The 12,224-nt window shown below is 42.9% G+C and overlaps 1 protein-coding gene across 5 annotated transcripts in view; it reads left to right on the top strand.

Moving 5' to 3' along the window:
- The window catches only part of SCAF8 (SR-related CTD associated factor 8), a 272,897-nt gene that overhangs the window by 109,978 nt on the left and 150,695 nt on the right, over window positions 1-12,224 (top strand). For all 5 annotated transcript variants that reach the window (XR_012883211.1, XR_012883212.1, XM_075862688.1 and 2 more), the window contains 5 exons: window positions 5,985-6,116; window positions 8,386-8,495; window positions 9,201-9,394; window positions 9,506-9,606; window positions 11,156-11,269. Coding sequence is in view for 3 of the 5 variants with exons in the window: in XM_075862688.1 (XP_075718803.1) it covers window positions 5,985-6,116; window positions 8,386-8,495; window positions 9,201-9,394; window positions 9,506-9,606; window positions 11,156-11,269 (651 nt within the window). In the remaining 2 variants the exon portion in view is untranslated. The remainder of the gene's footprint in view (window positions 1-5,984; window positions 6,117-8,385; window positions 8,496-9,200; window positions 9,395-9,505; window positions 9,607-11,155; window positions 11,270-12,224) is intronic.

Raw genomic sequence — 12,224 nt, 5'->3', positions numbered from 1 at the left:
ATGGTTATTGTTACCATTTTGACTCCGTAGTTTTTTCACAGCGCGTATTTGAATTGGGCTGTGAAATTAAAAGAATGACAATTTTTCCAATAAGATGTCATTTTTGATCAGAATTTCTTATTTTCACAGGGAACAAAATGCCCCATTTTGTTGCCCAATTTGTCCTGAGTGCGGCAATACCCCATTTGTGGTGATAAACTGCTGTTTGGGCCCATGGGAGGGCTCAGAAGGAAAGGAGCGCTATGTGTTCTTAGGAGTCCAGATTTTGCTGGATTGGTTTTCGGGTGCCATGTCGCATTTGCAGAGCCCCAGAGGCATCAAAGCAATGGAAACCCACCAAAAGTGACCCCATTTTGGAAACAAAACCCCTCAAGGAATTTATTTATGGGTGTTGTGACCATTTAGACCTCACAGTTTTTTCACAGAACTTATTTGAATTGGGCTGTGAATTTAAAAAAAAAAACTTTTTCCCAATAAGATGTAGTTTTGGCTCAAAATTTCTTATTTTCACAAGGAATAAAATACCGCATTTTGTTGCCCAATTTGTCCTGAGTGTGGAAATACCCTATTTGTGGTGATAAACTGCCGTTTGGGCCCATGGGAGGGCTCAGAAGGAAAGGACCACCATGTGGCCTACTGGGAATTTTCTGGTGCTAAGTCGTGTGAGCAGAAGCCCCTGAGGTATCAGTACAGTTGAAACCCCCGAGAAGTGACCCCGTTTTAAAAACGACAGCCCTTAAGGAATTCATCTAGAGGTGTAGTGAGCATTTTGACCCCACAGGTATTGTGTAAAAGATAATGCGCAGCAGATGGTGCAGAGTGAGATTTGCAATTTTCTATATATATATATGCCATGTCAGTGTCCGATATATTGTGCCCAGCATGTGCCACCGGAGACATACACCCCATAAACTGTAATGTGGGCTCTCCCGGATACGGCAATACCCTACATGTGGCTGTTATTAGCTGCCTGGGCACACGGCAGGACTCAGAGGGAAAGGACCACCATTTGGCCTACAGGAGCTTTTCTGGTGCTAAGTCTTGTACGCAGAAGCCCCTAAGGTACCAGTACAGCTGAAACCCCCAAGAAGTGACCCTGTTTTAAAATCTACACCCCTTAAGGCATTCATCTAGAGGTGTAGTGAGCATTTTGACCCCACTGGTATTGTGTAAAAGATAATGTGCAGCAGTTGGTGCAGAGTGAAATTTGCAATTTTCTATACATATATGCCAATTCAGTGTCCGATATATTGTGCCCAGCATGCGCCACCGGAGATATACACCTCATAAACTGTAATGTTGGCTCTCCCGGGTACGGCAATACCCTACATGTGGCTGTTATCAGCTGCCTGGGCACACAGCAGGGCTCAGAGGGGAAAGATGAGGAGGGGTAAGCTGTGCGAAGTGGATCAGAGCGAGTAAAACTGGGGTAAATTAAAAATAAAGGGATGGATGATAAATTTTAAAACACTCTTTCATACAGAGCTCTGGTTTTTCGGGACACGCGTCACATTGATATATTGTGTCCTTCCTTATCCCCCTCTTATAGCAGACTCTGCACCTCTTTTGACTTTTTCCCTTCTTGCCAGTTTGGGGAACTTCTCCTAAAAAGTGTTGCCCTGGTACGATGCCTGTGGCCCCGCTTCCAGAAGTACTGTAAGGCTTCAGGACTTGATCTGACAAGTCCACCCCTCCCATGTACCTATTGTAGTCCAGGATGCAGTCTGGTTTGGGGGTCTCTGTACTGGTACCTCGTACAGGTACATGGGTACTGGTGTGGCATCTCCCTGGTCTTGTACTTGACACACAATATGTTGCTGCTAGATTGTGCCCTGCTCTCACCCCTTCTGAGCGTTTGCTCTGCAGAGTCTTAGGGAGGCCTCTCAGATTTCTTCTAGCAGTGTCGCATGCCGCAGGACTTCTGGAAGCGAGGCAGTTGAAGAGTGGGACGCTGGTATAAAAATTATCCAGGTAGAGGTGGTAACCCTGGTCCAGCAGTGGGTGCACCAAATCCCACACAATTTTTGTATTAACTCCCAGTAAGGGGGGGCATTCTGGGGGCTGAGTACTGGTGTCCTTCCATTTATATATCCTAAATTTGTAGGTATACCCTGATGCACTCTCGCACAGCTAATACATCTTCACGCCATACCTTGCCCTCTTACCCGGAAGGTACTGGTGGAATTGAAGCCTCCCTTTCAAATGTACCAGGGATTCATCTATAGAAATACACTTCTCGGGGGTGAATGCTGGGAAAACCGGGCACTGAAATGGTCTAATAGGGGTCTCCGTTTATACAAACGGTCAAAACTGGGGTCATCTCGGGGTGGGCACGGCTCATTATGAGTATAATGTAAGAAGCGAAGTATTGCCTCATTTTTATTTTATTTTTTAGTTTCCAGTTCAGTTCTGAAGTTGCTTTGAGGGGCCCATATATTAGACACCCCTATCAAACACCCCATTTCAGAAACTAGACCCTCAAAGTATTCACAACAGCATTTAAAAAGTTTATTAACCCTTTAGGTGTTTCACAGGAATTTAGAGCAAAGTAGAGGTGACATTTAATTAATTTAATTTATTAGGCACCATGTCAGGTTTGAAGAGGTCTTGTGGTGCTAAAACAGTGGAAACCCCCCAAAAGTGACCCCTTTTTGGAAACTAGAGACCTTGAGGAATCCATTGTAGTTTTCTTGGGGTGCATGCGACTTTTTGATCAGTTTTTATTCTATTTTTAGGTGGCGTGGTGACTAAAAAAACAGCAATTTTACTATTGTTTTTTATTCAATTTTTTTTACTGCGTGCACCGTGCGCTATAAATGACATATTCACTTTATTCTGCGGGGCGATACGATTACGGCGATAACAGATGTTTATAGTTTTATTTTATGTCTTATGGCGTTTGCACAATAAAATACGTTTTGTAAACAATCATTCACTTTTTGTGTTACCTTATTCTAAGAGCCAGAACGTTTTTATTTTTCCATCAGGAAATTCGTGCGAGGACTTATTTTTTGCGTAACGAACTGTAGTTTCGATCAGTACCATTTTTAGGTACATGCGACTTTTTGATCTCTTTTTATTCCATTTTTTGGGAGGTGAAGTGACCAAACAATTGTGATTGTGGTACGGTTTATTATTATTTTCTCTTACGGCGTTCACCGCGCGGGATAAATAATGACATCGTTTTGTAGTTCAGGATGTTACGGACGCGGCGATACCAATTATGTATAGTTTATTTGTTTATTTATATATTTTTATTAATAATAAAAAACTGATAAGGGAAAAAGGGGGACTTTTACTTTTATTACTTTTTAAATCTTTTATTTTCTTATTTTTACACAACTTTTTTTTACTTTTTCACACTTTTTTTACTTTGTCCCACTAGGGGACATGAGAGCAGGAGGCTCTGATCGCTATTCTAATACACTGCACTACATACGTAGTGCAGTGTATTAGAGCTGTCAGCTGTTCGCTGACAGCAAGCATAGTGGGTCCTGACTTTGTCGGGACCCACTAGGCTTCCGTCGATGGCGTAGCCAGAGTCCATTGTTAGGATTCTGGTTGCCATAGTAGCCATCACGGCCCGCTATCGTGTAGCAGGCCGGCAATGGCAGCTTAACCCCTAAGAAGCCGCGATCGCTATTGAACGCGGCTTCTAAGGGGTTAATCGGCGGGGACCACCGCGATCGGTCCCTGCACACTAAGCTGTGATAGCCTGCTGTCAGAAACAGCAGTTATCACAGCTCAAGCACGCGCCGGGATTAAATGGCGCCGTGTTTACTCAGGTCAGTAATAGTACTGACCTGAGCGCGAACGTTCTACTTAGCAGGACGTACTATTACTGACCTGAGCGCGAAGGGGTTAATCATATTTTTGTATATATACATTTAGAGAACCGCTTTAAACTCTACGTTCTTAGAGTCTGTGGTGAATTAGTAAGGATCTGTTCACGTATCATTTGGGCTTTACACTTGGCGCATATACTGGGGAAATCTCTTGAAATATGCACCAAATATAAAGTCCACCGATGTATGCCACTGGATACCAAACAATGAATAAAGCTTTTTCCGGTCACATATGCCTAACATACACTGCAAATGTATATTTACGGCATGGGTTGAAGCGATCGGGCAGCCAAATATCAGGTGCATGGCGTCAGAGATTGCCGGGGACCTTGGAGAGAAACAGAAGCCATTTTTAGCGCTCAGTAAGCCCTGTGTGTGAAAGGCCACTGCCTCTATTGGTCCCGGTAATCATGCGATCGCCGAGATGTCGGTTTAAAAAAAAAGAAAAGAATAAAATAATAGTCTTAATAGAGTAAAGTTCCCCTTATGCTCTTTTTTGACCTTTTAAGGGACAGACTATAAAAATAAAAGTGGAAAAGCAAAAATAAATTGAATAAAAAAATACACATAGAAAAACACCTTCCCGAGAAAACACCCCTTCTAAACATGGTCATACCTCTAGACTAGGGTTGGGCGATTATGATCAAAATCAAGATTAATCGAACATGTAACCTCGATTATGATTAATGAACAATTATTTATCCCCTGAGCCTGCTGTATATAATGTACGCCCTGACACTGCCCTCATATACTATATTGCCCCCATAGTGCTCCCCACACAGTATAATGCCCCCATAGTGCTCCCCAAACAGTATAATGCCCCATAGCTGCCCCCACACATCATAATACCCCCATGGCTGCCCACACACTATAATGCCCCCATAAGTGCCCTCCACACAGTATAATGCCCCACATAACTGCCCCCACATAGTATAATGCCCCCATAACTTCCCTCCACACCGCATAATGCCCCCATAACTGCCCTCCGCACATTATAATTTCCCCCATAACTGCCCCCACGCTATATAATGTCCCCATAGCTGCCCCCACATCCCCAATAGTTCCTGAGAAAAATAATAATGTACATACTCACCTAACCTCGATCCACTGACGAGTGGAGGAAATCCCTCTCCTCCTCTGGTCTGTGCGACACGGCACAGACAGGCGCGATAACGTCACTGCCTCGCGCCCGGCGATACATGGTGAATGGTAGCTCTACCATTGGATTCAACTGTATCTGCGTCCTGAAGATGCAGATACAGTTTAAACTAGGAAAAAATAAATAATTAAACCGAAATTCGCAAGATAACTAGACCCAACACAATTACCCTGAATTGGATCGGTACCCAAAATGAACGGTAGACAATGACAAATATAAATAAAAACTCTATTTCCGGGTGACACTATATGATTACCAGAACAAATTGGTAGAATAAAATAAGGTTGTTTTTTTTAACATTTTTTAAATCTAGAAATAAAAAAAATACAAATTCTGTGTATAAAAATGATTAAAAAAAAAGAAACTTGCATTTGTCATGATAAAACGCAGCACAAATCATGTTGATCAGCCAATAAATATAAAGGTAATAGCTGTTAAACTAACTCGTACTAAAAACGACTAAACTGTGTCTGGTCCTTATGAACCAAAATACCTCGGACCTGTTTGCCTAAGGCCCCATGCACACGACCGTATTTTCATCCATCCATAAATACGGATCCGCAACTTATCCGCATATTTGAAGCGGTATCCGAAAATACGGTCCGTAGTGCATGCGTATATACGGATCCGCAAAAAATAGAAAACCACAAATGATGTGCAACATCTGCAAACCTGGCGTCGCCTAGCAACGCTTCCGTAATTACGGACAGCAACAGGTGCACATCCGTAGCCGTCCATCATTACTGAAGATCCCATAGACTTCTTTGGGGAGTCCGTGCTGTAATTACAGACCAGAATAGGACATGTTCTATATTTTACAGGTAACTTCTACGGAACGGTCATCCATCCGTAAAAATATGGAATGGTGTCCGTACCCCATAGAAATGAATGGGTCCGTAATTACGGATGAAAATACGGTCGTGTGCATGGTGCCTAACACTGTTGTTTAGTTCACAATGAATATCTTTATATATATCTAGATGATCGTTCAGAACAACCAGGATATGATGTCAGAATCAGAAAATTCTGCAACACCATCGCAGGATGACAGCCAGCAGGCCTTTATGGAGAAAGATCCCCAGCTTCATGCTTCCCTATCACTGCAACAAGAGGTAGGGGATGCATCATTTATAAGAACATTTGGGCAGGTTTTACTATTGCACCTTCTTTTTGGTGCAAACCATTTTAGCCAAATGTATCAATAAAATGCGCCAAAGAGTGTAGCTTAGTGGGAAAGAGGCCGTTGTTTTTTTTGTTTTGTTTTTTATAACATTTGAGGCATATGTTAGCATTTGTCTGCAAACAAAAAAAAAAGGTGTACTACCATTTGAAAAAAGACACACAAAGATGCTCTCATAGGTGTCCAACTATACGTTTTCCCAAAAATGTCAGTCACTGGTGCTCCTATAGATGACCATCCACAGGTGCCCCATGTGTGTTCAGCAACAGGTGCCTGCATAATTGCAAGTCTCATATCTCCCCATAATTGTTAGTGCCCCATAGGCATCTAGCTTCAGGTATCTCCATACATGTCAAGTCACAGGTAACTCAATAATTAGCCACGGCTCCCCCTGTAATTGCCAGGCCACAGTTCCCCTTGTAATTGCCAGGCCACAGTTCCCCCTGTAATTGCCAGGCCACAGTTCCCCCTGTAATTGCCAGGCCACAGTTCCCCCTGTAATTGCCAGGCCACAGTTCCCCCTGTAATTGCCGGCCACTGTTCCCCCTGTAATTGCCGGCCACTTTTCCCCCTGTAATTGCCGGCCACGGTTCCCCCTGTAATTGCCGGCCACTGTTCCCCCTGTAATTGCCGGCCACGGTTCCCCCTGTAATTGCCAGGCCACAGTTCCCCCTGTAATTGCCGGCCACGGTTCCCCCTGTAATTGCCGGCCACTGTTCCCCCTGTAATTGCCGGCCACTTTCCCCCCTGTAATTGCCGGCCACAGTTCCCCCTGTAATTGCCGGCCACTGTTCCCCCTGTAATTGCCGGCCACGGTTCCCCCTGTAATTGCCAGGCCACAGTTCCCCCTGTAATTGCCGGCCACGGTTCCCCCTGTAATTGCCGGCCACTGTTCCCCCTGTAATTGCCGGCCACTGTTCCCCCTGTAATTGCCGGCCACGGTTCCCCCTGTAATTGCCGGTCACGGTTCCCCCTGTAATTGCCGGCCACAGTTCCCCCTGTAATTGCCAGGCCACAGTTCCCCCTGTAATTGCCGGCCACTGTTCCCCCTGTAATTGCCGGCCACAGTTCCCCCTGTAATTGCCGGCCACAGTTCCCCCTGTAATTGCCGGCCACTGTTCCCCCTGTAATTGCGAGCCACAGTTCCCCCTATAATTGGCAGCCACGGTTCCCTCTCTGTAATTGCCAGCCACAGTTCACACTATAATTGCGAGCCACAGTTCCCCCTATAATTGGCAGCCACAGTTCTCCTTATAATTTCCAACGACAGTTCCCCCTATAATTGTCAGCTGCAGTTCCCCCCTGTAATTGCCAGTCACAGTTCCCCCCTGTAATTGCCGGTCACGCACCCCCCCCCCCCTGTTATTGCCAGCCACGGTTTTCCCCCACTGTAATTGCCAGCCACGGTTTTCCCCCACTGTAATTGCCATCCCCAGTCGTCGTCCCCTGTAATTGCCAGCCACAGTCGTCCCCCCTGCATTACCATCCACAGTTCCCCCCAGTAATTGCCATCCACAGTTTCGCCATGGATCCTCCTATAATCGCCAGCCACTGTCCTCCACATAATTGCCAGCCTGTAGGATTTTTTCAGGCCTGCAGTAGTGTGATACTGCTATGTGGTATAACTGGACCTTAGTACCCCACTTAGTGGGGCGTCTGTATTTTCACAATTATTGTGCAGTGACAGATTGCAGAATTTACTGTCAGGCCATTCTGTTGCGTGTTTGCCAGAGAATCTGTAGGAGAAACCAAAGGTTGACCCTCTGATTTCTGCCGGGGATTTGCAATTTCATCTGCCGCGGATCTGCACATGTACTAGCCCCTAATTCACATGTTATTACCCGAGGTGGTTGCCGTGTGTAATGACCGTCAAAAAGTGACTTGTCGCTCCTTTTTTTTTTTATATCTCGGATTTCTATTTGAAATCATGGTTTGTGGACTAATTTTGCACATACTATAACGCGGAATACATTCCGAAATCCGGGTGAAAATCAGTTGTATAAACATGGCGTCGGTATTCTTTGAACCTATTATTGAAATCGGTCTCTTTCCAGGAGTAATAGTATTGTGCACTTAGCTACTCTATGCTTTATAGTTTGTTATTTTCATAGGTAGTAATTCCTTAGGATGGTGAAAGGGTTAGGGAATGTTAATTAGATTACTGCACCAAAACATTGAAGCGTTTTGTCTTCCATTGCAAGGATATGGATATTGAAGAAATGCAAGATGTAACAGAAGAGATGTTTGAAAAAGAAGAGAAGAAAATGATAAAAGATGAAAAACCAAGGGCTCGTTCCAAATCACGATCTAGGTAAAATAAAAATACATTTCTTGATTTAAAAAGGCACAGCTCGTTCGTTTTGTGGTGCTGCATTCTGTAGAAGAGGCTTAAAGGGGGTTTCCGAGATAAAATGACTATGTGTTAATGCTTGTCATTTATTCATGTAAATACATTTGTAATATACTTACATTTTCAAAATTGGCCCCGTTTCCAGATGCTGCCGTGGGGTACTTGACGGATGACGTCACTCTCTGGCCGCTGTGTTGATCTTCAATTCTTTTTCGGGTATATGACACGTCACTTGTGACGTGCCGTGTATGTGGCTGTACAGCCCGTAACGTGCATGCGCGGTCCCTGCTGTTCTCAAGATAACAACAGGGACTGCACATGCATGTTACGGGTGGTACAAAATGCCATTATAGCCTATGGGTGACCGATGTATTAAACAAATGCCTAACAGTGGCACCCATAGGCTATAATGGCATCCGTTTAATGAATACGTCCTGAAAAGGCTCATGAGAATTCATGATGTATCCGTTAAACAGATACCATTATAGCCTATGGGTGACGGCTGCCACCGTTAAGCATCTGTCACAGCATCTGTATAAGTAAGGAGCTTTTTCTAGCGTATATGTCAAAGTGGAAACCATAAATGCAGTGGAAAGGGGGCCTTATACATTATTGACTTATTTTGTGGGTTTTTTTTTTCTTATTTTTATTTTAATATTTGCAAAGATCACCAAGAAAAAGACGTTCTAGATCCCGTTCTGGTTCCAGGAAGCGTAAGCATAGGAAACGCTCTCGTTCAAGGTCCAGGGAAAGAAAACGTAAGACTTCAAGGTCATACTCAAGTGAAAGAAGAGCACGGGAGCGAGAGAAAGAACGACTGAAAAAAGGCCTGCATCCTATTCGATCTAAAACTCTTAGTGGTATGTGTGAAATAAACTTTTAGCTTTTATGTAGTAACTTTATTGTGAATCTTGGTGGTGTTTACACTTGCACACTATGAATAAATCATGTTTTCTTATTTATTTTCTTAGTGTGTAGTACAACATTATGGGTGGGACAGGTTGACAAAAAAGCGACTCAGCAAGATCTGACCAATGTATTTGAAGAGTTTGGACAAATTGAATCTATCAATGTAAGTGGACAGTTTTTATGTTGATGCAATATTTTTGACACTTAGGCTGGATTCACACGAGTATGTTCGGTCCGTAAAGCACGGAACGTATTTCGGCCGCTAGTCCCGGACCAAACACACTGCAGAGAGCCAAGCTCCTAGCATCATAGTTATGTACGACGCTAGGAGTCCCTGCCTCTCCGTGGAACTACTGTCCCGTACTGAAAACATGATTACAGTACGGGACAGTTGTCCTGCAGCGAGGCAGGGACTCCTAGCGTCGTACATAACTATGATGCTAGGAGCTTGGCTCCCTGCAGTGTGTTTGGTCCGGGACTTGCAGCCGAAATATGTTCCGTGCTTTATGGACTGAACATATATGTATTAAGGGCTTTTACACGAACAGGCATAATACACTGCAATACAGAAGAATTGCAGTGTATTATAAATGCGATCGGATAATCGCATAGTGAAGTCCCCTAATGGGACTAGTAAAAAAGTTTAAAAAAAAAGTTTAATAAAAAGTGAAAAACAAAATGAGAAACCCACTTTTCCCCCTTACAAACTGCTTTATTATTAACAAACAAAATAAAGTAAAAAAAAGTTACACATATTTGGTATCGCCGCGTCCGTAACGACCCCAACTATAAACTTATTACATCATTTAACCCGCACGGTGAACGTTGTAAAAAATAAAATAATAAACCATGCAAGAATTGCTGTTTTCTTTGAATCCAGCCTTAAAAAAAATTTGATAAAAAGTGATCGAAAAGTCGCATCTACTCCAAAATGGTACCGATAAAAACTACAAGTCGTCCCGCAAAAAAAAAAACACTCATACAACTGCATCCGTGAAAAAATAAAAAAGTTATTGCTCTTCAAATATGGAAACACAAAAACAAATAATTTAGAAAAAAAAAGTGTTTTCACTGTGTAAAAGTAATAAAACATACAAAAACTATACAAATTTGGTATCGTTGCAATCGTAACAACCCGCTGAATAAAGTTATTGTGTTATTTATAGCACACGGTAAACGGCGTAGATTTAGGACGCCAAAAAGTGTTGCAAAATTTCAGGTTTTTTTCTATTCCCCCCCCCCCCCCCCCCCCAAAAAAAAAGTTAATCAATAAATTCTATGTACCCCAAAATGGTGCTATTAAAAAATACAACTTGTCCCGCAAAAAATAAGACCTTATACAGCTATGTCGACACAAAAATAAAAACGTTATAGCTCTTGGAATGCGATGATGGAAAAACGTAAAAAATAGCTTGGTCATTAAGGGGTTAAGGGCCTATTCAGATGAGCGATGTTTACGTCCGAGTGCTGCCCGGCTAAAAACTGGCAGCGCACTGACAGCGCACGGAGTAAACACTGACTCATTAAAGTCAACTCGTCCAACTAAATGAATGGATCCATGAAAAAAATCGGACAGCACAAGAATTTGACAACACTCGTCTGAATACAACCTAAAGGCACGCAAACTATTTGCAGCACAGATGCAATAAACTATCTGGATTCAAATCAACTTGACAGGTTTATTTCTTTTAACCATTTATTTACCTCAACAGATGATTCCTCCCCGTGGTTGTGCATATGTTTGCATGGTTCACAGGCAAGATGCTTTCAAAGCTCTTCAGAAACTCAGTTCAGGCTCTTGTAAGATTGGATCTAAAATTATCAAGGTACACTTTCTGATTGTTTTTCTTTTGCATGACCTCATTGTAATTTTTTTACAGGCAGATTCTGAGAATCCATCAGTGTTCACTAAGCTTGCAGTGTTTATGTAAATAGCGTATAAATTCAGAAAATGAAAAGTGTGCCACTTTCCCCTGTTTAGCTAGCATAATATGATACATTGTAAAAAATCATTTCAGTTTTTATTTTGATTTAACTTTAATTATGGTTTAGAACAATGGAGAGTTTCCAAATGATGCTTTTATACCAGTCAATAATAAATGTAATAAGAGCTTAGTCAATGGGATCTTAACTCGTAAACTCCCATCAATTCTTAAAACGTTCTCTTTTTTTTTGCCCTGGCCATCAATAGAGAAATAGCCATTCATGCACAATTACTCTCTATTGAAATGCATGGGAGTTATGGAAACTGCTGAGTACTCTAAGGCTGGGTTCACACGAGCATGTTACGTCCGTAATGGACGGACGTATTTCGGCCGCAAGTCCCGGACCGAACACAGTGCAGGGAGCTGGGCTCCTAGCATCATACTTATGTACGATGCTAGGAGTCCCTGCCTCTCTGCAGGACAACTGTCCCGTACTGTAATCATGTTTTCAGTACGGGACAGTAGTTCCATGGGCTGCTATAAAGACCGGGATTGGAGATCACTCAAATCCCGGAAGTTTAACCCCATAGATGCCACTGTCAATAGCGACCACAGCATCTAAGCTGTTAGACAGGAGGGTGGGGTCTCTGTCATCTCAACACTCCGTGAAGCAATTGCAGAGTGACAAAGGGTTGTCATAGCAGCCGGGGGGTCTAATGAAGGCCCGCACTTCTGCCATCTTTGTTCTACACTGCAATTTGTATTGCAATGTATTGTACAAGAAATATCTAAAAAAATAAAAGTAAAAAATCTCCAATTTTTCCCGTAAAATAATGTAAACAATAATTGGTAAAGC

This window comes from Rhinoderma darwinii, chromosome 4 (assembly GCF_050947455.1).
Source record: "Rhinoderma darwinii isolate aRhiDar2 chromosome 4, aRhiDar2.hap1, whole genome shotgun sequence".
NCBI classification, from domain to species: domain Eukaryota; kingdom Metazoa; phylum Chordata; class Amphibia; order Anura; family Rhinodermatidae; genus Rhinoderma; species Rhinoderma darwinii.
This window is presented reverse-complemented; position numbering and strand designations above follow the sequence as displayed.